Source organism: Cetorhinus maximus, chromosome 6 (genome assembly GCF_964194155.1).
Source record: "Cetorhinus maximus chromosome 6, sCetMax3.hap1.1, whole genome shotgun sequence".
Classification (NCBI taxonomy): domain Eukaryota; kingdom Metazoa; phylum Chordata; class Chondrichthyes; order Lamniformes; family Cetorhinidae; genus Cetorhinus; species Cetorhinus maximus.
This window is the reverse complement of record NC_135884.1, coordinates 158,416,455-158,444,076: the sequence shown is the minus strand read 5'-3', so window position 1 is coordinate 158,444,076 and position 27,622 is coordinate 158,416,455. Positions and strand designations below refer to the sequence as shown.

Genomic DNA, 27,622 nt, shown 5'->3' with positions numbered 1-27,622 from the left:
TGTATACTGTGCCTATTGTGCCATACTGTATACTGTGTCTATTGTGCCATACTGTATACTGTGCCTATTGTGCCATACTGTATACTGTGCCTATTGTGCAATACTGTATACAGTGCCTGTTGTGCCATACTGTATACAGTGCCTATTGTGCCATACTGTATACAGTGCCTATTGTGCCATACCGTGTACAGTGCCTATTGTGCCATACCGTATACTGTGCCTATTGTGCCATACTGTATACTGTGCCTATTGTGCCATACTGTATACAGTGCCTATTGTGCTATACTGTATACAGTGCCTATTGTGCCATACTGTATACAGTGCCTATTGTGCCATACTGTGTACAGTGCCTATTGTGCCATACTGTATACAGTGCCTATTGTGCCATACTGTATACAGTGCCTATTGTGCCGTACTGTATACTGTGCCTATTGTGCCGTACTGTATACAGTGCCTGTTGTGCCGTACTGTATACAGTGCCTGTTGTGCCATACTGTATACTGTGCCTATTGTGCCATACTGTATACTGTGCCTATTGTGCCATACTGTATACAGTGCCTATTGTGCCATACTGTATACAGTGCCTATTGTGCCATACTGTATACTGTGCCTATTGTGCCATACTGTATACTGTGCCTATTCACACTCGCTTTATGTTATTAAATGCTGAGAAATTGATTGTCATTTTCTTTTGACTGATTGCAGCCAGAAAGATCATGGGAAATTGACCTGAAACAAATGGAAGCGTTGATTGATGATGAAACTGCCTGTATCGTTGTGAACAACCCCTCTAATCCTTGTGGCTCTGTGTTCAGTAAATCCCATCTTCAAAAGATTCTCACTGGTTAGTACAACAATTTGAACTTTTTTCAAACCTAGGGGCCAGTGCCTATGGATAGAAGTCGGGTTTGTCACTGGGGACGACTTCAGAGAGCTGTCTATGAATGATGGGAGAGTACCAGACATGAGGATCTCTTGATGGACAGTAGATATTTGGTACAATGAAAGTTTCATTTGCTCTCCCACAAGTTGTGGTGTGGCAGAAGGGACACAATAACAAACTTGCAGAGTGCATAACAACAGGGTTTGCAGTTACACTGTAGCAACCTCACAAAACTGTAAGTTAGTGGATTGAATAGATGGATGTTGCATAGAACTTAATGCAAAGACATGTTAAGTGATGTATTTTGAAAGGAGTAAAGAGAGGAAATATACATTGAATAATGCTTTAAAAGGACTAGAGAGATTTAAAGTTTGGATGCACAAAACTTTAAAAATAAGGTTGTTGCTTTTATAAATGAAGTCTAGAATGCAAAGCCCAAGATGTAAAGTGAAACCTGTTTAAGTCGCCGATCTGGCCACAGTTAGGATATTGTGTCCATTTTGGGTGTCATACGTAGAGAAAGGGATCATTTGCATTCATATGCCTTTCACAACCTCAGTGTAGTCACTGTAGGAAACACAGAAGCTAGTTTACACATAGCAAGATCCTACAAACAGCGATGTGATAATAATCAGAAAACCTGATTTCCCTTTAGCGATGCTGGTTGAGAGATAAATATTGGTCAGAACAGTGAGGGGAACTCCCCTGCTTTTCTTTGAATAATGCCATGGGATCTTTTTCATTCACCTGAGAGGGACAGATAAAACCTTGGTCTACCATCTTGGAAGTTCTGACAGTGCACTGTCCTCTCAGTATTGCCCTGCCAACAGTCCAACATTACCTCAATACTGTCCCTCCAAAATGCAACCCTGCCTCAGCACTGGGGGTGGAATCATCCCAGGTTTGCACTAGTGCAGTAGCGGGCAGGAAAATCGACATTTTACCCGCTGGCCACAATGGCGGCTTTTCACGCCGTTTCGTCCCAAACCCGCATAATTAATTAATTATGCATTCCTGGGATACATGCCGTTTCCAAGGTGAGCGGGTTCTGATTTGCCTGCCACACCATTACCTCGCTGCTTCATTATGCCAGGCACCACATTTAAAATACAGCCGTGCTCAGTGCTTCCGGCCCAGGACTGCGGCAAAGAAGACACGGCCCCGGAAAGACAGGAAGACTGCAGCCCTTGAGCGCATTTTAGACATCGTGTAGGCTCGCTGTGATGTCTTCTACCCCCGCTCCGGCCGCAGGAGGGACAGCTACATTACCACCCCGGCTTGGTAGGCAATGGCAGTGGTGATCAGTGCCAATGTTGCACAGGAGAGGTTGGCCATCCAGTGCAGATAGAGGATGAATGATCTCATCCATGCAGCCAGGGTAAGGCAACCATCTCATCCACTCCAAACTCACACTCAAGCCCATCACCCATTCACTGGCATCTCACTCACTGCCAGCTCAAGAGACATCACCACCCATTCTCACACACACACCCTCACATGTCCATCTGGCCTCATCTCCCTTGGAGACTACCTCCTCAGCCCTCACCATCTTGAGGCCACTTGCATAGATCAAAATGTGCCCCCCACACACACCCTGGGATACCCTCCTTCCCAGTACAGCCCTCGCCCTGCAGCCTCTTCCCTTGCCTGAGGCCACTTCTCCCCCTTCACCAGGAAAGCCCTAGCCCTGCAGCCATTGAAAAGCCACCCCCATCTTATGGCTGGTCTGGTAGGTAGAGACCTACCCATCAGCCCCCCTAAAAGTGATGTGGTGCTGCCTGTGAAGCCTGGCGCTGATGACCCGATGCTGACAGAAGCAAGGTAGGCAAACAAACATTGAAGTCCCGAGCGAAGTGCAGCTCGCCAAGTGCATGCCTTATATATGCCATTGTGAAACACGTTAGTGTGTTTTCCCGCCAATGTGGGCGGACGACCCAGTGTGGGGGAGGAGTTCGGCAGGCTGGCCTTATAATGATAAGCTGATGTATTACAATGATGTTCCCGACATCCAATGGCAGGGAATGTGACCCTCCATCAGCGGGCTGAGCGGACAAACACAAAATGTTTTCACGACACATGAAATCGGTTTTTGGCCTTCTCGCCATACTATCCGCCCACGCCACCAAACACGCCCAATGCCAGCGGGCACAGAAAATCCCAGCCTGTGTCTTCAAGACTCACTTAAATCTATGTCTCTGGTTCTCCACCCTCCGCCAACAGTTTATGTCTGTCTACTCATAGATCATAGAAGCACAGAGTTATTGCGGTGCAGAAAGAAACCTTTTAGCCCATTGAATCCAGGCTGGTTCTCTGTAGAGCAATACATTTAGTCCTATACCGCCAGTCTATCCCTATAGCTCTGCAAGTTTATTTCCCTCAAGTGTCCATACAATTTCCTTTTAAAATCATTCATTGTTTCTGCTTCTATCATCCTTGTGGGCAGTGAATTCCAGGTCATTACCACTCACTGCGTAAAAACTTCTTCCTCACATCCTCCTGCATCTTTAGCTGAAAATTCATGTCCCCTGATCCTTGTATCATCAGCCAATGGGAACAGATTTTCTTTGTCTACCTTACCTGTCATCACCTTGTACACCTCCATCAAATCTCCCCTCAATCTCCTTTGCTCCAAGGAGAACAACCCCAGCTTCTCCAACCTAATCTTGTAGTTAAAATCCCTCATCCCTGGAACCATTCTGCTAAATCTCCTCTGCCCCTTCCCAAGGACCCTCACATCCTTCCTAAAATGTGATGACCAGAACTGGATGCAATACTCTAGTTGGGGCCTAACCAAAGGAGTATGAGGGTTCAGCATAATGTCCCTGTTTTTGTACTCAATGCCTTAATTTTTTGAAGCCAAAGATCCCAGATGCTTTGCTAACCACTCTCTCAATGGGTGCAATTTAATGGAACACACTGAAGCAGACATGATGGCGGAGGCTAAGGAGGGATAATGCTGGGAGAATGGGGAGGAGGCCTGCATCCGATTCCCAGCAGCAGGAAAAGTGTCCCGCATTTAGTGAGGAGCGGGAAAGGCCTGAAATGGGAATCCCACCTGAAGGCAATTAACCTCATTAATGAGCTACTTGAGACCAATTATCCCTAGGTCCACTGGGATTTAATGGTGGCTCAGGGATGTAAATAGACTCACACAGGCCTCCCATGCCACCCGAAAACTGCCCAGCAAAGTCTGTCAGGTTCCCCTGCGGCCTTATGAAGATGGTGGGGTGTCCATCATTGACAAACTGTGCCCAATCAAGGGATCTGACATTGGGAAGGGAGGAAACCATTGAAAGTCACCCCCTGCTTTGCATCAGACCCCCCCCACAATTCTAGCCGGCGACCCGCTTCCTGTGATCCCAATCCTGCCCCCCCCTTTCCTCTCTCCAGGGTTGGTCCCTAATGAAGGCCTCAGTGTATTACTGGCAGCATCCACCCTCTTTGCCCCTAACTGGACCCACCCCCACCTCCTGCTACCTGCTTACTATTTACATGGCAGGAGAAGATTTAGGTTATCTTTTATGTTAACTGCCATTCTATTCTCATTTTCTCGTTGCCAGTCTTATTTTCCTTTTCATCACCTCCCCTCTCAACTTATTGTATTTTTTGGCCTGGTTCTTGCTTGAAGAATTTACCTCATATGCATCGTATTTTTTATTATTGTTCTCAGAATTTGAGGGTTCCAGGCTAAGCCAGCATTAATTGCTCAACCCTAATTGCCCTTGAGAAGGTGGTGGTGAGCCACCTGCTAGAAACACTGTGCTCCATGTGGCATTGCAACATGACAGTACTTTCTTCTACAGCAGTTTGATACAACTAAGTGGCTTGTTATGTCAGTCCATAGGTCAGGTGAGAGTCAATCGCATAGCTGTGGGTCTCGAGTCACACATAGGCTAGACAGGCTAGGGAAAGCACATTTCCTCTCCTAATGGACATTAGTGAACCAGAAGCGTTTTTACAACAATCACGTACTTTCAGGATCATTATTTTTGATACAAACATTTTATTCCATTTTATTAATTAATTGCATTTAACTTCCCCCAGTTGCCATGGTGGGATTTGAACTCATGTCTCCAGAGCACTAGACTCGGGCTCTGGATTACTATTCCAGTAATATTACCAGTTTGAGAGTGGCACAAGTCCTAAGGACACCTGTACCTCCTGCCTCTTCATAGTTTTTTTCGCATGGCCACCCATCTGTCACCTTGAACTCTCACAACCTGTGGGGTGAGCACCTCCTGGAATGTATGATCCAAGAAACTCTCATCCTCCCTAATGCTCTGCAGTGATTCCAGCTCTGCCTCAAACTCGGAATTCCTGAGCCCAAGCTCAAGCTGCTGGAGACACTTGCTGCACACTTGGTGCCCCAAGACACATGAATTGTCCTGAAATTCCACATGATGAAAGTATTGCAAGCTACAGGTCTCCACTGTCCATCCATGATCTAAAATAAATTTCTATTCCTTTTTTTAGAATTTAGTTGGTATCCAGGTTTTTTAAAATTCATTCACAGGATGTGGGCTTCGCTGGCTGAGCCAGCATTTATTGCCCATCCCTAGTTGCCCTTGAGAAGGTGGTGGTGAGCTGCCTTCCTGAACCACTGCAGTCCATGTGGTGTAGGTACACCCACAGTGCTGTTAGGAAGGGAGTTCCAGGATTTTGACCCAGTGACAGTGAAGGAATGGCGGTATATTTCCAAATCAGGATGGTGAGTGACTTGGAGGGGAACTTCCAGGTGGTGGTGTTTCCATGTGTCTGCTGCCCTTGTCCTTCTAGATGATAAAGGTCGAGGGTTTGGAAGGTGCTGTCGAAGGAGCCTTGGTGAATTCCTGCAGTGCATCTTGTAGATGGTATACACTGCTGCTACTGTGTGTTGGTGGCGGAAAGAGTGAATGTTTGTGGATGTGGTGCCAATCAAGTGGGCTGCTTTGTCCTGGATGGTGTCAAGCTTCTTGAGTGTTGTGGGTGTGCACTTATCCAGGTAAGTGGGGAGTAATTCCATCACACTCCTGACTTGTAAATGGTGGACAGGCTTTGGGGAGTCAGGAGGTGAGTTACCCATTGCACTATTCCTAGCCTCTAACCTGCTCTTGTAGCCACAGTATTTATATGGCTAGTCCAGTTCAGTTTCTGGTCAATGGTAACCTCCAGGATGTTGATAGTAGGGGATTCAGATATGGTAATGCCATTGGATGTCAAGGGGCAATGGTTGGATTCTCTCTTGTTGGAGATGGTCATTGCCTGACACATGTGTGGCGCGAATGTTACTTGCCACTTGTCAGCCCAAGCCTGGGTATTGTCCAGGTCTTGCTGCATTTGGAAATGGACTGCTTCAGTAACTGAGGAGTCGCAAATGGTGCTGAACATTGTACAATCATCAGTGAACATCCCTGCTTCTGACCTTATGGTGGAAGGAAGGTCATTGATGAAGCAGCTGAAGATGGTTGGGCCGAGGAACTCCTGCAGTGATGCCCTGGAGCTGAGATGACTGACCTCCAACAACCACAACCATCTTCCTTTGTGCTAGGTATGACTCCAAACAGCGGAGATTTTTCCCCCTGATTCCCATTGACTCCAGTTTTATTAGGGCTCCTTGATGCCACATTCGGTCAAATGCTACCTTGATGTCAAGGGCAGTCACTCTCACCTCACCTCGGGAGTTCAGCTCTTTTGTCCATGTTTGAACCAAGGCTGTAATGAGGTCAGGAGCTGAGTGGCCCTGGTGGAACCCAAACTGTGCGTCAGTGAGCAGGTTATTGCTGAGCAAGGGCTGCTTGATAGCACTGTTGATGACCCCTTCCATCACTTTACTGATGATGGAGAGTAGACTGATGGAGCAGCAATTGGCCAGGTTAGATTTGTCCTGCTTTTCGTGTACAGGACATTCCTGGGCAATTTTCCACATAGCCGGGGACAAGCCAGTGTTGTAGCTGTACTGGAACAGCTTGGCTAGGGGCGCGGCAAGTTCTGGAGCACAAGTCTTCAGTACTATTGCCGGAATATTGTCAGGTCCCATAGCCTTTGCAGTATCCGGCTTCAGCCGTTTCTTGATATCACGTGGAGTGAATCGAATTGGCTGAAGGCTGGCATCTGTGATGCTGGGGACCTCTGGAGGAGGTTTAAACAATGGTGGCTTTGTAGTAATGTTATTAGATTAGTAATCCTGAGGCTTAGGCTAAAGCTCTGGGGACATGGGTTCAAATCCCACCACAGCAGCTGGTGGAATTTAAATTCAATTAATTCATAGCAAATCTGACACAATGGGCCAAAGGGCCTTTTTCTGTGCTGTGAAACTCTATGACTTCTATCTAATTTCCTCTCAATCTTCTCTAAAGAGATCAACCTATCCACAAAACTGAAGTGTTTTATCTCTGGAATTATTCTCATAAGGCAGAATGTTGCCCTTGGCGGATGGACTTGGCGCGGACAGGCGAGGGTGGTCAGGAAGCTGACTGCCGCCTGCGATCAGGACTGGACCGCGGTCTCACACTGGCGGGCCAATTAAGGCCTGACCAGCGTGAAACACGAGCAGCAGCGCTGCCTGTGCAGGAGATCGGGGGAGGAAGGCGAGTGGGCCGAGCGGGAACTTGGTACATGTGTGCGAGTGAACGCTTTATAATCTCCCTGAGGTGCAGAGCTGCCTCAGAGAAATGAAGCCTTGTAAAAAAAAGAAAATAATGAAAATAAAAATGTAATAAAACATGTCTCCTCACGTGACTCTGTCACATGAGCAGGGACAAGTTATTAATTCAATTTTAAAACTTTTATTTTATTTTTATTTGCTTTTGAAAACCTCATCCCGCCATTTGGCCTTTTCACCTGACTGCCAACCATTAGAATCACAGAATCACAGTGCAGAAGAGGCCCTTCGGCCCATCGAGTCTGCACCGACATTAGGTTGGATGGGAAGTGAAAAATTTAAGTTAATTGATCACTTAAGAGCCTTAACAGGCCGTTTAATTGTCAGCGGGCACGCTGCCAACTCCGACTGCGCGTCATTCACCCTCGAGCAGGCCGGACCCGCCTTCCGAGCAAAACGTTCCACCCATAAATCTTTTCTGCACTTTCTCTAATGCATTCACATCCTTCCTAAAGTATGGTGTCCAGAATTGGACAGAAGACTCCGGTTATACAGGTTTATCATGGGGAGAATTTTCTGTTCGGCATGCAGGGGTAGGCCCCCCATGCCAACGTGTAAAATGATGCACAGTGACGTTGGGCGTGCGTCCTGACATCACACGCGTCATTCCAATCTTCCGTTCGGCAGGCGCATACTGGAGTCAGCAGTACACCCGCCGAACTGTCAAAGACCTGTTCAGGCCATTAATAAACTAGTTAAAGATATTGACAGGGCAAAGGCTGGCGGACAGGTCAAGAGCCCAAGCGGCCTTCACATTTTTCATGAAACCTCATCCATGGGCGGGATGAGGTTTCATGAAGGGTTTATTACATTAATAAATATTTTTCGAACATTTCAAAAACATGTCGCAGCTCATGTGATGCTGTTACACGAGGGGACATGAGTAAATGATTTTTCACCTTCTTTATTTAAAGTTCTCAGTATGAGATTAATCTCCCTGTGGCAGCTCTGTGCCTCAGGGAGATTTCTGCGCTCTTTCACGTGCATGCCGGTGGGGGGGAGGGAGAGTTGGGGCCTGCGCTGTTTTGAGGCACACAGCTGCCTCAGGGAGATTGAATGAATTAGAAAACTTTTGAATAAATAAAGTAAAAATGTATTTTAACATGTCCCCCTCATGTGACAGTGTCATATGAGCTGGGACATGTTTGTGAAGTTAGGAAATTTTATTTATTTATTTTATAAAAGCTTTAGGAAACCTCATCCTGCCTGTGGATGAAGTTTTCTGAAAAACGCAAAGGCTGCTTGGGCTCTTTGCCTGCCGCCAACCTTAAAGTTGGACGGGCAGCATTCTTAACAAGTTTAATTACTTTTTTAATGGCTTTAATAAACCGTTGACAGTTTGGCGGATGCGCAGCCACCTCTGGCACACGCCTGCTGAATGAAATATCGAGATGACGCTCGATGACATCGGGACACACGCCTGATGTCATCATGCGTCATTTTGCATGTTGGCGTGTTGGGCCCGCCCCCGCACACTGATGGCAATATTCTGTCCTAAAAGTACATCTTCATATCTCTGCATTAAATTTTAACTGCCACGTGTCTACCAACTCCAAGAAGATGCTGCCAAAGTCATAGTGAAAAGGGAGATAGTTGAGATACTGGATGGGTTAAAAATTAATAAAGAGAAGGTATTGCCCTTAGCAAATCCATGCTGTCTTTCCTTAATTAATCCACATTTCTCCAGGTAACTGTTAATTTTGTTTCGGATTCTCATGTCAAAAAGCTTCTCCACCACCAACTAACCGGCCTGTAGTTGCTGAACACAATATTCCAGTTGAGGCTGAACTAGTCTTCTATACGAGTTTAACATAACTTCCTTGCTTTTGTACTCTATGCCCTTATTAAAGAAGCCTAGGATACAGTATGCTTTATTTACCACTCTCTCAACCTCTCCTGCCACCGTCAGGGCAGAATTTTGCACTTCCCCCTTTGGTGGTTTTGTAGGCGGGGGCTGAGCATAAAATTCCTTGGATGAGCTTCCCGCTGGCTTCCACCCACCCCGACCTCTCTGCAATTTTCTACTGGAGTGGGAGAGGCCACAGCCGACCAGCATGCCCTTGCCCCAGTTGAATCCCTTAAGCGGTCCATTATTGATCGCTTAAGGGCCATTTCCCATCCAGCCTCAATTTTCAGGCTGGCGGGAGGAGCTCCAAGGTATGGGGGATGCCCAAAAATAAATGGGGTTCAGATCATGGTGGGAAGGGGCGGAATCAACTCCATCCCTTTTAACATTGGGCGTCCTCCCCTTTAACTTCTGGTAACCCTCCCACCCAGCCTCTCCACCAACACCCCAACCTCCCTCTGTCCACCACCAACCCCCCAAGGTGGGACTTTTTCTCTGGGGACTGATTGCAACCTCAACCCTGCGCACTGCAGCTTCTGGTGGACTAGATAGATTGGCCGATAGCTCTCTAACACAGGAGTTCATCCCGTGTGAGGGATGGAAGTCCTGCCTCCTGCCAATTAATGTTCTTTGGAGCGTGAGATTGCTGAGGGGCAGGCAATATCAGCGGCGGGGGGGGGTTTTCATATAGCCGGAAGGGAAACTGCCATCCTAAAAATCCTGGCCATGGTAAATTGTTTTATCTTTCCGAATTTGTATGTATCTGTAAAGATATAGCTGGGGTGAATATTTGAATCATTTTTTTGTGTTTGTATTGAGATCTTTTCCAACTTTTTTGTCTTGTGTAATGTCGTTCATTTTTCTTGTTTAATAAATGTTTTACTCCTCGTGTTAAAAGTTCATCAGACTCCTGAGAATTTGTTCAGTTACTTGCCTCCACGGTTTTTAAAAAAGTAAAAATTAGGATCTATCAAGCCAGGTTTCACTCTGGGATCTGACTTGTCCAGTAATAACATCAGCTGGGATTGTAACAACAATGAGTTGTTGTGATCGAGAATGCACTGCCTGAAAGAGCAGTGGAAACAGATTCAATGATAACTTTCAAAAGAGAATTGGGAAACTATGGAGAAAGAGCATGTGAGTGGGACAAATTGGATAGCTCTTTCAAAGAGAAGGCAAAATTCAAAGGGCTGAATGGTCTTCTGTTCTACATCATTCTGTATGGTGGTTGTTGGTGGGGTGCTGGGGAGGCGAAGGGGTGGCTGGGGTCAGCAGTTTTGGGTTGGAAATTCTCAGGGACAGATTTCTCTCTTTTCCCAGTTTGATAGCTTTAGTGAGGAAATATGCAGAGTCAAGGGTCTTTAGGAACTATATGAGGGGTCATTAGAGACAGGAAGGGGACTGGGAGAGTGGGGCCCCATGAAGGGTGAGTTGGGGGATTTGAGATAGGGAGACTCGGAGTGGGTGGTTTGGGAGACAGCAGAAACTGAAATATAATTTCTTTTTAAATAACTTTGAAAAATATTTACTGTTTAACTGAAAATTTCCCCCATTAGCTGTAACATTTGATGCTCAGGTTTGTTCCTCTTTCAGTTGCAGCAAGGAATTACCTTCCAATCCTGGCTGATGAAATCTATGGAGATATGGTGAGAAAAATTGAGGGAATCGGATCTTAGGAACATATGTACTAAGATTGCACTTTGTACTTGTAATAGATAGCAGTCTATCTCTTGCCGTACACATACCCACTTACTCATGAACATAGGAACATACGACTTTGGAGCAAGAATAGGCCATTCAGCCCCTCAAACCTGCTCCGCCATTTGATAAGATCATGGCTGATCTCATTGTGGCCTCAACTCCACATTCCTGTCTGTCCCCTACACCCATGACTCCTTTATCAGTCAGGAATCTTTCTAACTCGGCCTTAAAAATATACAAAGACCCTCCTCCACTGCTGTCTAGGGAAGAAAATTACACAGACTAACAACCTCCTGAGAGAAAAAAAAATCTCCCCATCTCGGTCCTAAACAGGAGACTGCTAACTTCTAAGCTGGATCCCTTAGTTCTAGACTCCCCAACAAGGGGAAACATCCTCCCTGCATCCACCCTGTCAAGTCCCCTCAGAATCTTACCTGTTTCAATGAGATCACCTCTCATTCTTCTAAACTCCAATGGATACAATCCCAATCTGTCCACCCTATCCTCACAAAATAGCCCCTTAATCTGAGGAATCAGTCAAGTGAATCTTCGCTGAACTGCTTCTAATGCTTTATATCCTTCCTCAAGTAATGCTGTATGGCTGCAGCAGCAGTGAGCTAGGATCAGGTCCAGACTCCCACATGCTGCTCTTCTAAGAGTCAAACACTCCTATTGAGTTGTTCTCATTGGCACACAACAGATAAATGGGTTTAGACAGTTGCTTTGATGCAACAATAGACTTGGTACATGTGCAGCACTTTGTGCGACAAGAGCCTTGGTATATACACAGGCCAGAGTGTGATAATAGGCCTGGTATATACACAGGCCAGAGTGTATAATAGGCCTGGTATATATACAGGCCAGAGTGTGATAATAGGCCTGGTATATACACAGGCCAGAGTGTATAATAGGCCTGGTATATATACAGGCCAGAGTGTAATAATAGGCCTGGTATATACACAGGCCAGAGTGTGATAATAGGCCTGGTATATACACAGGCCAGAGTGTATAATAGGCCTGGTATATATACAGGCCAGAGTGTGATAATAGGCCTGGTATATATACAGGCCAGAGTGTGATAATAGGCCTGGTACATACACAGGCCAGAGTATATAAAAGGCCTGGTATATACACAGGCCAGAGTGTATAATAGGCCTGGTATATACACAGGCCAGAGTGTATAAAAGGCCTGGTATATACACAGGCCGGAGTGTATAATAGGCCTGGTATATACACAGGCCGGAGTGTATAAAAGGCCTGGTATATACACAGGCCGGAGTGTATAATAGGCCTGGTATATATACAGGCCAGAGTGTATAATAGGCCTGGTATATACACAGGCCGGAGTGTATGAAAGGCCTGGTATATACATAGCCCACTGTGTAGCACACTTTATCCTTCATTCTCCTCCTTGCTGACAGCCTAATGCAGTCCGGGTTTGAGGTTGATCTAGGACAGTCTCTAGGTTCAGGCATGGTGCAATCCTAATTCACCTTTATTCCAAAATGTTTATACTCTCCTCATTGCCTAATTTTATGGAATGAATTTAAACACTTTCTATTAACATGGTCTCTAATCAATGATCTGTGTACCCTCCAGGTCTTCCCAGAGTGCAAGTTCATCGCCCTGAGCTCTCTGAGCAGCAGTGTCCCCATCCTGTCCTGTGGTGGTCTGGCCAAACGGTGGCTTGTACCTGGCTGGCGAATGGGCTGGATTCTCATTCACGACCGAAACAATATCTTTAGCAGAGAGGTGAGTCTCATTAGGAAGCTGACTAATCAGTTGATGGGAGTCACTGGGGAACTAATAAATCAGTAAACAATGGTCACAAGGAATTAGGGCTACTACGAAACCGACCAATCAATAGGCAAGGGTCACTAGGAAACTGACCAATCAGGAGTTGAGGGTCAATAGGAAATATTATTGGGAGTTAAACATAATCCTTGTCTTAAACTACTGTAAGACAGGAGCAAACAGGAAATTCAGGATAAACTTTCTTACCCAGAGAGTGGGTCAGGGACTCACTACCACAGGGAGTGGGTAAGAGGAATAAATAGATTAATTTATGGAGAATCTAGGTAACAACATGAGGAGTAAGGAATACGAGGGTACATTTTAATCAGCTCATTCTTACTTATTATTGAGCCAGGAAAGCAAGTTGAGTCATTTAATGACTAATTATTTCACTTTGAGGATTTATAAACCAGGAGAGATCGAACATTATCAGAAATGTAACCTGTGGATTTTTTTTTTTATTGCAGTGTTAATATTACCTTCTTATAGTCCCAATGAAATTTATTAGAATCTTCTATGAGCGTTCTAACATTGATGTTCAGTTCAGCACAGAATGAAAGTTGCAAAGAAATGAGATGATTCTAATTCTGTTCAATGTAAAAGGAGCTTTTCCTTTATGTGATGCATTGTATCCAACCTGTCAGGCTTTGGCCTGAATTTTTCCGTCGTTGGATGCGTGTGATTGGCGGGCTTGGGAGTGGACGGGAAATGGTCCTCCGGCCGCGATTGGCTCCTGACCGCAATTTCACATTGGCTGAAATACTCAGCGCTGCTGGGTGGGGGTGGGAAGAGCCAGGCACCAATGTAACCGAGGGCGAGCACTTCAAAAGAGCTCCCTGAAGGCAGACAGCTGCCCCAAGGAGCTGCAGACCTCCACAGACTAAAAGACACAACAAAAATGCTGCAAAATATGTTCATGGAGCACAATCAAGCTCCTGAAAGTACCTCATAAAAAACCTGTACCCAGGTATCTCTTTTTACTTTATTTCCCTACTGAGATTTCATCCCGCTCTGGATCAAGGTTTGAGCAAAACTGCGAATGCCGCCTGCCATCCATCCGCCAACCATAAATGTGGACGGGCCATGTAAATTCACTGTTGATTGCACCGTTAAGGGGCTTAATTGCCCACTTAATTGTTGGTGGGCGCGATTCCATAACATGACAGGATTCTTCATTAGGATGGAAAATGAAGTAGTCCGATCTGAAACTAGGGTCCTAAATCTAAACAAAGGAAACTACAATGGTATGAGGCTATGATAGATTGGGGAACTTCATTAAAAGACATGATAGTAGATAGGCAATGGCTCATACTGAAGGAATGAATACATGCATTGCAACAGTTATACATTCCACAAAAACACAACAGGAAGAGCGGCCCGACCATGGTTATTAAAAGAAATTAAGGATAGTACTAGATCCAAAGAGGAGTCATATAAACTTGCTAGAAAAAGTAGCAAGCCTGCAGATTGGGAGCAGTTTAGAATTCAACAAAGGAGGACCAAGAGATTGATTAAGAGGGGAAAAATAGAGTATGAGTGTAAACTTGCAAGGAACATAAAAGCAGACTGTAAAGCTTCTGTAAGTGTGTAAAAAGAAAAAGATTAGTGAAGACAAATGTAGGTCCCTTACAGTCTGAAGTGGGAGAATTTATAATAGAGAACAAGGAAAAGGCAGAGCAATTAAACAACTACTTTAGTTCTGTCTTCATGGAGGAAGACACAAATAACTTCCCAGAAATACTATGGAGAGTTTTACATCCCGCGGGTGGGCGCGCACCTGACGCAATCAGTCGTAAAATAGCGCGCGATGATGTCGGGCGAGCATCCCAATGTCTGCACGCACTCACATGATACTACGGTTGGCAGGCACGTACGAGAGTCGGCAGCGCGCCCACTGACAATTAAGAGACCTGTTAAGGCCATTAGTGTATTAATTAAGTGCGATTTTTCGCTGTCCGTCCAACATTACGTTGGCAGGCGGGTGAATTGGCCAGGCAGCCTTTGGATTTTTGAGGAAACCTCACCCACGAGTAGGATTAGTTTTCCGATATTAATTTTTAAAAATAAATATATTCCAACAGAATTTTTATTAACTATATGTTCATGTGAGTGCGTCCTATGTGGGACATTTTTTTCAGAATTTCATAATCTTTATCTTTGTTGTTAAAATTCTTCAGCTCTCTGCCTTCAGGGAGCTTTCATTGCGCAACTTCCCCACACACACACTGACGTCAGCGCTTGCCCTCTTCCTGCCCCCACCCGGCAGCGCTGAGCTTTTCAGCGCACCTTTCAAGCTGGCTGGCCAATTAATGGTGAAATCGCGTTTGGGGGCCGATTGTAGGTGGTGGCTCATTTCCCGGCCACTCCGGGGCCCACCCACCCCACCCCAACCACCCCGCCCCAACCACCCCACCCATCCCACCCACCCAACAACCCCAAAATCCTGCCCCAAAGGTCTACTGAGAAGGAGGAATTGAAGGAAATTAGTATTACTCAAAAGAATAGTGTTGGAGAAAATAATGGGACTAAAAGTCAATAAATTCCCAGGGACTGATAATCTACATCCCAGGGTATAAAGGAGGTGTTTATGGAAATAGCGGATGCGTTGGTTGTCATCTTCCAAAATTCTATAGATTCTGGAACAGTCCCAGCAGATTGGAGGATGGCAAATGTAACCCCACGATTTAAAAAAGGAGGGAGGGAGAAAACAGTGAATTGCAGCCCAGTTAGCCTAACATCAGTATTAGGGAAAAGGCTAGAGTCTATTATAAAGGTTTTATTAACAGGACACTTAGAAAATGTCAACAGGATTAGACAAAGTCAACATGGATTTACAAAAGCAAAATCATGTTTGACAAACCTACTGAAGTTTTTTGAGAATAGATAAGGGAGAATCAGTGGATGTGGTGTATTTGGATTTTCAGAAAGCTTTTGATAAAGTCCCAAATAAGAGGTTAGTGTATAAAATTAAAGCACATGGGACTGGAGGTAATATATTGGCATGGGTTGAGCGGACAGGAAACAGAGAGGAGGAATAAATGGATCTTTTTTGGAGTGGCAGGTGCTGACTGGTGGGGTACCACAGGGATCAGTGCTTGGACCCCAGCTATTCACAATATATATCAATGATTTGGATGAGGGAACCAAATGTAATATTTTCAACACAAAAACAAAAATAGCTGGAAAAACTCAGCAGGTCTGACAGCATCTGCAGAGAGGAACACAGTTAACGTTTTGAGTCCGTATGACTCAAGGCCGTTTGGCCTTTTTGCCTGCCCACCAACCGTTAGATTGGACAGGCAGCAAAAAATTTAATTTCATTGATAACTTATTGGCTTTAACAGGCCTTCTAATCATCGGCAAGCGCACTGCCAACTCCAGCATACGCCTGCCGACCGAACTATTGTGCAACTGCGCGTTGACATCACGCTTGGACGACATCATTGCACGCTCGAGCGGGTCGGGCACGCGCCCGCCAAGTGAAAAATTCTGCCCCTGGAGTATTGCGTGCAGTTTTGGTCTCCTTACCTAAGAAAGGATATACTTGCCATAGAGGGAGTGCAGCGAAGGTTCATCAGACTGATTCCTGGGATGGCAGGATTGTCGTATGAGGAGAGATTGGGCCGACTAGGCCCTGTATTCACTGGAGTTTAGAAGAATGAGAGGGGATCTCACTGAAACATATGAAATTCTGACAGGGTTGGACAGGCTGGATGCAGGGATGATGTTTCCTCTGGCTGGGGGGGTCTAGAACAAGGGGCCACCGTCTCAGGATATGGGGCAGACCATTTAGGACTAAGATGAGGAGTAACTTCTTATCTCAGAGGGTGTTGAACCTGTGGCATTCTCTATCCAGAAGGCTCTGGAGGCCAAGTCACTGAATATATTTATGAAGGAAATAGATAGATTTCTGGACTCCAAATGCGTCAAAGTGTATGGGGAGAGCGCGGGTATATAACGTCAAGATAGTGTGGAAAGGCAACAGTGATAGGAGATTCGTTAGTGACAGGAGTAAACAGGCGTTTTTGCGGCCGTAGACGTGACTCCAGGATGGTATGTTGCCTCCCAGGTGCCAAGGTCAAGGATGTCACGGAATGGCTGCAGGGCATTCTGAAGGGGGAGGGTGAACAGTCAGAGGTCGTGGTCCATGTTGGGACCAATGACATAGGAGGATGGAGAAATGAGGTCCTGCAAGCAGACTTTAGGGAGTTAGGTAGGAAATTGAAAAGCAGGACTTCAAAGGTAGTAACCTCCGGATTACTCCCAGTGCCACACAGTAGTGAGTATAGGAACAGAAGGATAGAGCAGATGAATGCGTGTCTGGAGAGGGTACAGGAGAGAGGGCTTTAGATTCCTGGGGCATTGGGACCATTTCTGGGGGAGGTGGGACTTGTACAAGTTGGACGGGTTACATCTGAACAGGGATGGGACCAACACCCTTGTGGGGAGGTTTGCCAATGCTGTTGGGGTGGATTTAAACTAAATTGGCAGGGGATGGGGTCCTGAAAAATGGTTCAGAGGGGAGAGAAGCTGAGATGGAATTAGAAGTTAAAACACTAGTAAGTGAGTCTGGAAAGCAGAGGAAACATAGGCTAGATAAGAAAGAAGTGAGTTTAGCAAGGCTAAACGGAATATATTTTAATGCAAGGAGCCTGAGGAATAAGACAGATGAGCTGAGGGCACAGATAGACACATGGGAGTATGAGATCATAGCTATAACCGAGACTTGGCTAAAAGAAGGGCAGGATTGGCAGCTCAGCATTCCTGGTTATAGGGTATTCAGATAAGATAGAGAGGGGGATAGAAGAGGAGGAGAGGTCGCAATATTGATCAAGGAATCAATTATAGCAGTGAAGGGGGATGATATCTTGGAAGGATCATCAAATGAGGCCAAATGGGTAGAAGTAAAAAAAACCCAAAAGGAGCAAACACGCTGCTGGGTGTGTGCTATAGGCCCCCAAACAGTCAGGGAGAGATAGAGGATCAAATATGTAATCAAATTTCAGAGAAGTGTAAGAATAATAAGGCAGTAATAGTCGGGGATTTTAACTACCCAAATATTAACTGGGATAGTTTTAGTGTGCAAGGTAGGGAGGGAGCAAAATTCTTAAGTTGCATCTGGAGAACTTTTTTAGCCAGTATGTAGAAAGCCCATCAAGGGATGGGGCAGTTCTGGACCTAATATTTGGAAATGAGCCCATGTAGGTGGAAGGTGTATCAGATGGGGAGCATTTTGGAGATAGTGCCCATAACTCAGTTAGATTTAGGATAATTATGGAAAAGGATAAGGTTGGGCCGGGAATAAAAGTTCTAAACTGGGGAAAGGCTAATTTTACTAAGATGAGATACGATTTGGCCCAAGTGGACTGGGAGCAGCTACTTGCAGATAAAACTGTGTCAGAGCAGTGGGAGGCATTCAAGGAGGAAATAGCGAGAGTACAGGGCAAATACGTTCCTGTAAAGACAAAGAGGGGGACCAAGCCCAGAGAACCTTGGATGTCAAGGGACAGAAAGTTGAAGATTAAGAAAAAAGAGAAGGTTTTGACAAATACCAAGTGCTCAATACAGCAGAGTCCCTAGAGGAGTATAAAAAGTGAGGAGGGGAGCTTAAAAAAGATAATGGGAAAGCTAAGAGAGTACATGAGAAAGCATTGGTGGGTAGAATAAAGCAAAACCCAAAGGGATTTTTTAAATATATAAAGAGCAAGTGAATAACTAGGGAAAGAGTAGGGCCAATTAGGGACCATAGAGGTAATCTGTGTGTGGACCCGGAAGATGTGGGTACAGTCCTCAATAAATACTTTGCATCGGTCTTCACAATGGAAAAGGACAACGCAGGTCAGGGTGGAGAACTGTGAAATATTAAAGGAAATTAACAGAGAGAGGAGGTATTAGCAGGTTTAGTGGCCTTAAAAGTGGATAAATCCTCAGGCCTGGATGAGATGTTTCCCAGGCTGTTGAGAGAGGCAAGGGAAGAGATATCAGGGGCCCTGGCAGTAATTTTCAAATCCTCTCTGGCCACAGCTGAGGTGCCAGAGGACTGGAGGACTGCTAACGTTGTCCCATTATTAAAAAAGGGAGGAAGGGATAGACTAGGAAATTACAGGCCAGTCAGTCTAACCTCGGTGGTGGGGAAGTTACTAGAAAGAATTCTAAGGGACAGAATATATCTGCACTTGGAGAGACATGGATTAATCAGGGATAGTCAGCATGGATTTGTTAAGGGAAGGCCGTGTTTGACAAATTTGGTTGAATTTTTTGAGGAGGTAACCAGGAGTGTTGATGAGGGTAATGCTTTTGATGTGGTCTACATGGACTTTAGCAAGGCTTTTGATAAGATCCCTCATGGCAGACTGGTCCAGAAAGTAAGAGCCCATGGGATCCAAGGCAAAGTGGCACGTTGGATCCAAAATTGGCTGAGAGGCAGGAAGCAGAGGGTGATGGTAGAGGGATGTTTCTGTGGTTGGAAAGCTGTTTCCAGTGGGGTTCCACAGGGCTCGGTGCTGGGGCTCTTGCTGTTTGTGGTGCACATAAATTATTTGGATGTAAATGTAGGGGGTATGATCAAGAAGTTCGCAGATGACATGAAAATTGGTAAGGTGGTAAATAGTGAGGAGGATAGCCATAAACTGCAGGAGGATATCAATGGACTGGTCAGGTGGGCAGAGCAGTGGCAAATGGAATTCAACCTGGAAAAGTGTGAGGTAATGCACTTGGGGAGGGCTAACAAGGCGAGGGATTACACTATGAATGGTAGGACCCTGGAAAGTACTGAAGATCAGAGGGACCTTGGTGTGCATATCCATAGATCCCTGAAGGTAGCAGGGCAGGTAGATAAGGTGGTTAAGAAGGCATATGGGATACTTGCCTTTATTAGCTGAGGCATAGAATAGAAGAGCAGGGAGGTTATGCTGGAACTGTATAAAACGCTGGTTATAAAACTGGAGTACTGTGTGCAGTTCTGGGCACCACATTATAGGAAGGATGTGATGGCACTGGAGAGGGTGCAGAGGAGATTTACCAGGATGCTGCCTGAGTTGGAGGGTCTGAGCTATGAGGAAAGATTAGATAGGCTGGGGTTGTTTTCCTTGGAGCAACGAAGGTTGAGAGGGGACCTGATAGAGATGTATAAGATTATGAGGGGCATAGGTAGGGTGGATAAGAAGGCACTTGACCACATCCTCACTAACCTGCCTGCCGCAGATGCATCTATCAATGACAGTATCGGTAGGAGTGACCACCGCACAGTCATTGTGGAGACAAAGTCTCATCTTCACATTGATGATGCCATCATGTTTTGTAGCACTAAATGGTGCTAAGTGGGATAGATTTCGAACAGATCTAGCAACTGAAATTGAGCATCCATGAGGCGCTGTGATCCATCAGCAGCAGCAGAATTGTACTCAACTACAATCTGTAACCTCATGGCCCAACATATCCCCCACTCTACTGTAACCACCAAGCCAGGGGATCAACCCTGGTTCAATGAAGAGTGCAGGAGGGCATGCCAGGAGCAGCACCAGGCATACCTAAAAATGAGGTGTCAACCTGGTGACGCTATAACACAGGACTATTTGCGTGCCAAACAGCATAAGCAGCAAGTGATAGTCAGGGCTAAGCAATCCCACAACCAACAGATCGGATCTAAGCTCTGCAATCCTGCCACATCCAGTTGTGAATGGTGGTGAACAATTAAACAATTCACTGGAGGAGGAGGCTCCACAAATATCCCCATCCTCAATGATGGAGGAGCCCAGCACAGCAGTGCAAAAGTTAAGGTTGAAGCATTCGCAACAATCTTCAGCCAGAAGTGCCGAGTGGAAGATCCATCTCGGCCTCCCCCAGAGGTCCCCAGCATCACAGATGCCAGTCTTCAGCCAATTTGATTCACTCAATGTGATATCAAGAAACGGCTGAAGGCACTGGATACTGCAAAGGCTATGGGCCCTGACAACATTCCGGCAATAGTACTGAAGACTTATGCTCCAGAACTTGCCGCGTCCCTAGCCAAGCTGTTCCAGTACAGCTACAACACTGGCATCTACCCGGCTATGCGGAAAATTGACCAGGTATTCCTGTACACAAAAAGTAGGACAAATCCAACTTGGCCAATTACCGCCCTATCAGTCTACTCTCGATCATCAGCAATGTGATGCAAGGGGTCATCATCAGTGCTATCAAGCGGCACTTGCTTAGCAATAACCTGCTCACTGATGCTCAGTTTGGGTTCCACCAGGGTCACTCAGCTCGTGACCACATTACAGCCTTGGTTCAAACATGGACAAAAGAGCTTAACTCCCGAGGTGAGGTGAGAGTGACTGCCCTTGACATCAAGGCCGTATTTGACCGAGTGTGACATTAAGGAGCCCTAGCAAAACTGGGGTCAATGGGAATCAGGGGGAAAACTCTCCATTGGTTGGAGTGATACCTAGCACAAAGCAAGATGGTTGTGGTTTTTGAAGGTCAGTCATCTCAGCTCCAGGACATCACTGCAGGAGTTCCTCAGGGTAGTGTCCTCAGCCTAACCATCTTCAAATGCTTTGCCAATGACCTTCCTACCTCCCTTCCTAACAGCACTGTTGGTATACCTACACCACATGGGCTGCAGCAGTTCAAGAAGGAGCTCACCACCACCTTCTCAAGGGCAACTAGGGATGGGCAATAAATGCTGGCCCAGCCAGCGAAGCCCACATCCCGTGAATGAATTTTTTTAAAGTACTCCATGTATGGTCTCGCCAAAGCCCCATACAATTGTACCAAGACTTCGTCATTCTTGTACTCAAATCCCCTTGCAATAAAGGCCAACATGCTATTTTCCTTCCCAATTGCTCACTGTAACTGCACATTACCCATCTGTGTTCCTTGTACAAGTACACCCAAGCCCTTCTGAACATCAACATTTACAAGTTTCACACCTCTCAAAACATCCTGCTTTTCTATTTTTACGACCTCATGCTTCCCCACATTATACTCCATCTGCCATCTGGTTGCCCACTCACTTAACCTGTCTATATCATCTTTCAGCCTCTCTGTGTCCTCCTCAGAGCTTACATTCCCGCCCAACTTTGTATCGTCAGCAAACTTAAATATGTTACTCTTGGTGTCTTCATCTGAGCCATTGATATCAATTGTAAAATGCTAAGGCCCAATGCTGATCCTTGTGGCACTCCAACTTGAAACCACCCCATTTCTCCCTACTCTCTGCTTCCTGTCTGTTAACCAATTCTCTATTCATGCTAATATATTACCCACAAGAGCCCTTAACTTTTGGATTAACCTTTTGTTTGCCACCTTATCGAATGCCACTTGGAAATCCAAGTATGCTTTTTCTACTGGTTCCCCCTTATTCTACCCTCCAAGTTAGGTGTTGAAAAAGCTCTCATAAATTTTCCAAATGCAATTTCCTTTTCGTAAAACCACGTTGACTCTGTGTGACCGTACCATGATTTTCTAATTGCATTGTTAAGACTTCCTTAATAGTAGATTCCAGCATTTTCCTGATGACTAATGTCAGGCTAACTGGCCGGCACAACCCTGTTTTCTTTCTTCTTTCCTTCGTAAACAGTCATAGAGTTTTCACATTCCATCCCATCCCATTTCCCCCACTCTATCGCCTTAAACCTATAAGCTTATTTCCTTTGGAAATCATTCATCGTCTCACTTACACCATACTCAGACATTAAGTCATTGCCATTTGGTGCGTAAAACATTTATCATGTCATTGCCCCTGCATCTCTTGCCTGGAGTTTTAATCTGTGCCCCTTAGTTATTATGCCACCAGCTAATGAGAAAAGCTCTTTTGTCTACCTTATTTGAACCTGTCATAGTCTTGTAATCTCTATCAATCATGAGATCAAAATAGCCCTCTTGATTGGCACCCCATCCAACACCTTAAACATTCACTCCCTCCACCACTGGCGCACAGGGGCAACAGTGTGTACCACCTATGAGATGCACTGCAGCAACTCACCAACAGCACCTTCCAAACCTGCGATCTCTACCACCTAAGACAAGGCAGCAAATAAATGGGAACACCACCAACTGCAAGTTCCCCTCCAAGCCACACAACATCCTGACTTGAAATGATATCGCTGTTCCTTTACTGTCACTGGGTCAATATCCTGGAACTCTCTTCCTAACAGCACTGTGGGTGTACCTACACCACACAGACTGCAGAGGTTCAAGAAGGCAGCTCACCACCACCTTCTCAAGGGCAATGAGGGATGGGCAACAGATGCTGGTCTAGTCAGCGATGCAAACATCCAATGAACAAATACATTTTCTCCCCTCAATCCTCCTCCTTCCCCACTCTCCAATTCTCTGGCACCTTCCCCTTATCTAGGGAAGGTTGGAAGATTATGGAAAGTCCTTTAGTGATCTCCACTCCCACATGCTTTAGCAAAATGGGATGCAAGCCATCTGGTTGAGGCAAACTATGAACATTTACTTAAAACGAGACTAGAGAGGTGGAGTAAGGAGAGAGGAATAATGGGATACGAGCAGAGGGGAGTAAGTATTTAGAAGTTACATAGAAGAACTGATCATTCAACCCAACCAGTCTGTCTTTGTGATCACATTTACCCATCCTGACTGTAACACAAGATTTACTCATAGTACGGTTGGAACAAGTGCCTTACCTCAGCACTCAAAGGGACAAATTCAATTTGGCTAACGTAATATATAATTAATTCTTTTATTCATCAATGCTGTTTTAAGGAATATGGACTGTACTCACTAACACAAATTAAACCAATAATTTGTTCCAACAGATCCGAGCTGGCCTGGTCTCTTTGAGTCAAAGAATTCTTGGCCCATGCACAATTGTACAAGGAGCACTGGAAAATATTCTGAACAAAACAACTGAAGAATTCTATGATGGTACTATCAGCTTCCTGAAGGTAATGCTGTGCTAAGCGTTCTAGCCGGATCAGACTCTGGTCAACCTCTAGTCAGAGTCATTCCAGCACAGAAGCAGGGAATTCAGCCCATCAAGTCCATTTCAGCTCTCCGTAGAGCAATCCAGTCAGTCTCATTCTCCAGCTCTATCCTCATAGCCCTGTAAGTTTATTTCCTTCAATCAACAAACCAATTTTCTTTCAAAATCGGTGAGCATTTCCACTTTCTTCATCCTCATAGGCAATGAGTTTCCAGGTCATTACCATTCACTGTGTAAAAAAAAACTTCCTCAATCCCTACTTTTCACTTGCCCAGAACCTTAAATCTGTGGCCCCTAGTCCTTATACCATCAGTTTTTGGAAGAGTTTTTCTTTGTATAAACCTGTCACCATCTTGTCCACCTCCATCAAATCTCCCCTCAATCTCCTTTGCTCCAAGGAGAACAACCCCAGCTTCTCCAACCTAACCTTGTAGTTAAAATCCCTCATCCCTGGAACCATTCTGATAAATCTCCTCTGCCCCTTCCCAAGGCCCTGACATCCTTTGTGAATTGTGGTGGCTAGAACTGGGTGAAATACTCTAGTTGTGGCCTGACCAGAGCTTTATAAAGGTTCAGCATAACTTCCTGCTTTTGTGCTCAATGCCTCTATTTATGAAGCCCAAGATCCCAGATGCTTTGCTAACCACTCTCTCAATATGTCCTGCCACCTGTAACGATTGACGCACATGCACCTCCAGGTCTTGCATTTTTAAAACAGTGTCATTAAACCTATATTACCCCACCTTATTCCTTCTGCCATAATGCATAACTGCACACTTCTCTGTATTAAATTCCATCTGCCACTTGTCTGCCCATTCTGCTAACCTACCTATGTCCTGTTGCAATCAATTAGTATTTTCCTCACTGTTTGCCACTCCAAGTCATTTATATAGAGCAAAAAAAGCAGTGGTCCTAGCACTGACCCTTGGGGAACACCACTGTCTACCTTCCTCCAGTCTGAAAAACAACTCTGTCATTATGTCTTGTCCACTTCAATGATTTATGCACATGAACCCCCTGGTCCCTCTGTCCCGGCATACTTCTTAGAACTGCGCCATTAAATCTATATTGCCTGTTCCAATCCCTTCTGTCACAAGGCATCATCTCACACTTCTAGGAACATAGAAGCAGGAGTAGGCCATTCGGCCCATCAAACTTGCTCTGTCATTCAAACAGATCATGGCTGATCATCTACCTCTACACCATTTTCCCCCATATTCCCTGATGTCATTAGTATCTAGAAATCTATAGATTTCTGTCTTGAACACGCTCAATGATTGAGCTTCCACAGCCCTCTGGGGTAGAGAATTCCAAAGATTCACCACCCTCTGAATGAAGAAATTCCTCCTCATCTCTCTTTTCAATGGCCTGCCCCTTATTCTAAAATTATGTCCCCTGGTTCTAGACTCACCAGCCAGGGAAAACATCCTATCCACATCCACCCTGTCACACCCTGTAAGAATTTTATAAGTTTCAATGAGATCACCTCTCTGTCTTCAAAACTCTAGGGAATACAGACTCAATCTCCTCAATCTCTCCTCATAGGACAATCCCGCCATCCCAGGGCTTAATCTGGTTAATCTCTGTTGTACTCCCTCTGAGGCAAGTATATCCTTCCTTAGATATGGGGGCCAAAACTGTGCACAATGCTCCAGGTGAGGCCTCACCAAGGCTCTATACAATTGCAGCAATTGAATTATCCATTTGTCACTTGTCTGTCCATTCTGCAAGCCTATCTATTTCTGTCGATTTGTATCATCCTCACTGTTTGTCACATCTCCAAGCTGGGTATTATCTGCAAATTTTGAAATTTTATTCGGTATTCCACTTCCAGTTATTTATATATAGCAAGAAAGCAGTGGTCCTAGCACTGACCCTTAGGGAACACCACTGTCTACCATCCTCCAGTATGAAAAACAACCATTTACCACAACTCACTGTTTTCTGTCCTTAAGACAGTTTTTTATCCAAGTTGACGCTGACCCTCCCATTGCATAAACCTCAGTTTTGTTAACCAACCTTTTATGTGGCACTTTGTCAAATCTCTTTCTTAAAATCTTTATAGACAACATCCATTGCATTCCCTAGTCAACCTACTCTGTTACTTTATCAAAAAATTCAATTAGATTAGTCAAGCACAAGCTGCCTTTTCTAAATCTGACCTGCCTCTCCTCAATTAACTCAAAGTTCTCCAAGTGCCTGTTGATTTTTTCCCTGATTATTTTTTCTCTACAACCTTACCCACCACTGATGTTAAGCTGATCAGCCTTCAGTTACTTGGAATGTCCTTAAATCTTTTCTTAAATAAGGTTTTCACATTTACCACTCTCTAATCCTCCGGCACCTTCCCCTCTATCAAGGGAAGATTGAAAGATTATGGCAAGTTTTTCCAGTGTCAGTCTCTTGCCAGATTCTGGGCCAACCCCATCAATCCATTTTTGAGGTAAGGGTTTGGGTTCAACTAGGAGCTTGGCCAAAAAAGATTTAATGGGAACATAATTGGTTGACCAATAGAATTTAAAGGGTCTTCATCACCTTTTTGGACCTCTTTTGTTCAATACCTTTATGAATGACCTGGAGCTAGGAATTACAAACCCAATGTCCATATTTGCGCATGATGCAAACTTAATGAAAGTACTGGACTCCAAAGCTAAACGGAATAAGCTTTGGGAATTGATGGATGGGTGAAATTCAAAGTAGAGAAATGCAAACTGCTACAGAAAGGGACAAAAACACCAAGGAAGCGACCATTATTGAAATGGTAAGAAAATCATGTACTCTATGTAAACGAACTTGGAGCCTGGAAAATGGAAGCTATCACTATAATACTCAGCAACAGTGAGCAAAGTGAATCAAAAGCACAATAATTTGCATTAATATGGCATCTTTAATTTGGTAAAGCATCGCAATTGCTTTCAGAGCACTGTTATCAAACAATATTTGTTAATGGGCCACTTTGGGTGATAACAGGGCATGTGACCAAAGGTGTAGTCAAAATGGCAGGTTTGCAAGAGTGACTTTGAGGAGGTAAAGAGACAGAGAGGTTTAGGGAGGGGATTCCAGAGCTTAGGGTCAATGGCAGCTGAAGGTATGGCTGCCAATGGTGGAGTGATTGAAATAAGAAGGACATGTCTCAGAACGTTTCAAGACAGTTAATGAAGAAAAGTACATATGGAAAATAATTTTCTGATGTTACAGTGGAAGAATGTTATTTCCCAAAAGCTCATTCCCATCTCACAGATCTCCCCCTCAATGTACCTTCTTGTGGTTATAAAATTAAAGCTTAAAGCTTGAATGGTCTCCTCCTGTTCTAAACCTAACAGGTTTGACGAGTTGAATAACTTCAAAGGGACTTCACATGGAAGTTCAGAAAGACTTGGGTGTACTTGTACAAGGAATACAAAAAGTTAGCATGCGGGTGCAGCAAGCAATTCAAAAGTACAGGAATAAAGAAGTCTTACTACAATTGCACAGGGTTTTGGCGAGACCACATCTGGAATACTGTGTGTAATTTTTGTCTCCATATCTAAAGAAAGACATATTTGCCTTGGAAGTGGTACAGCAAAGGGTCACTAGATTGGTTCCTGTGATGAGAGGCTGAGTAAATTGAGCCTTTATTCTCTGCATTTTAGAAGAATGTGAGGTGATCTCAATGAAACATACAAGATTCTGCAGAAAGATTTGTGACCTGTCAGGGAATTAAAGGATATGTGGAGTGGGCGGGAAAGTGGAGGTGATGCCCAGGATCAGCCATGATCATACTGAATGGTGGAGCAGGCTTAAGAAGACATAAGGTTTACTCCTTCTCCTGTTTCTTATGTT

At 44.9% G+C, this 27,622-nt stretch overlaps 1 protein-coding gene across 1 annotated transcript in view; it reads left to right on the top strand.

Moving 5' to 3' along the window:
- tat (tyrosine aminotransferase) overlaps positions 1–27,622 on the top strand; it is an 89,983-nt gene that overhangs the window by 47,360 nt on the left and 15,001 nt on the right. Inside the window, exons 6-9 of the mRNA XM_078544746.1 lie at positions 706–844; positions 10,963–11,015; positions 12,670–12,822; positions 23,634–23,762. Coding sequence (XP_078400872.1) covers positions 706–844; positions 10,963–11,015; positions 12,670–12,822; positions 23,634–23,762 — 474 coding nt within the window. The remainder of the gene's footprint in view (positions 1–705; positions 845–10,962; positions 11,016–12,669; positions 12,823–23,633; positions 23,763–27,622) is intronic.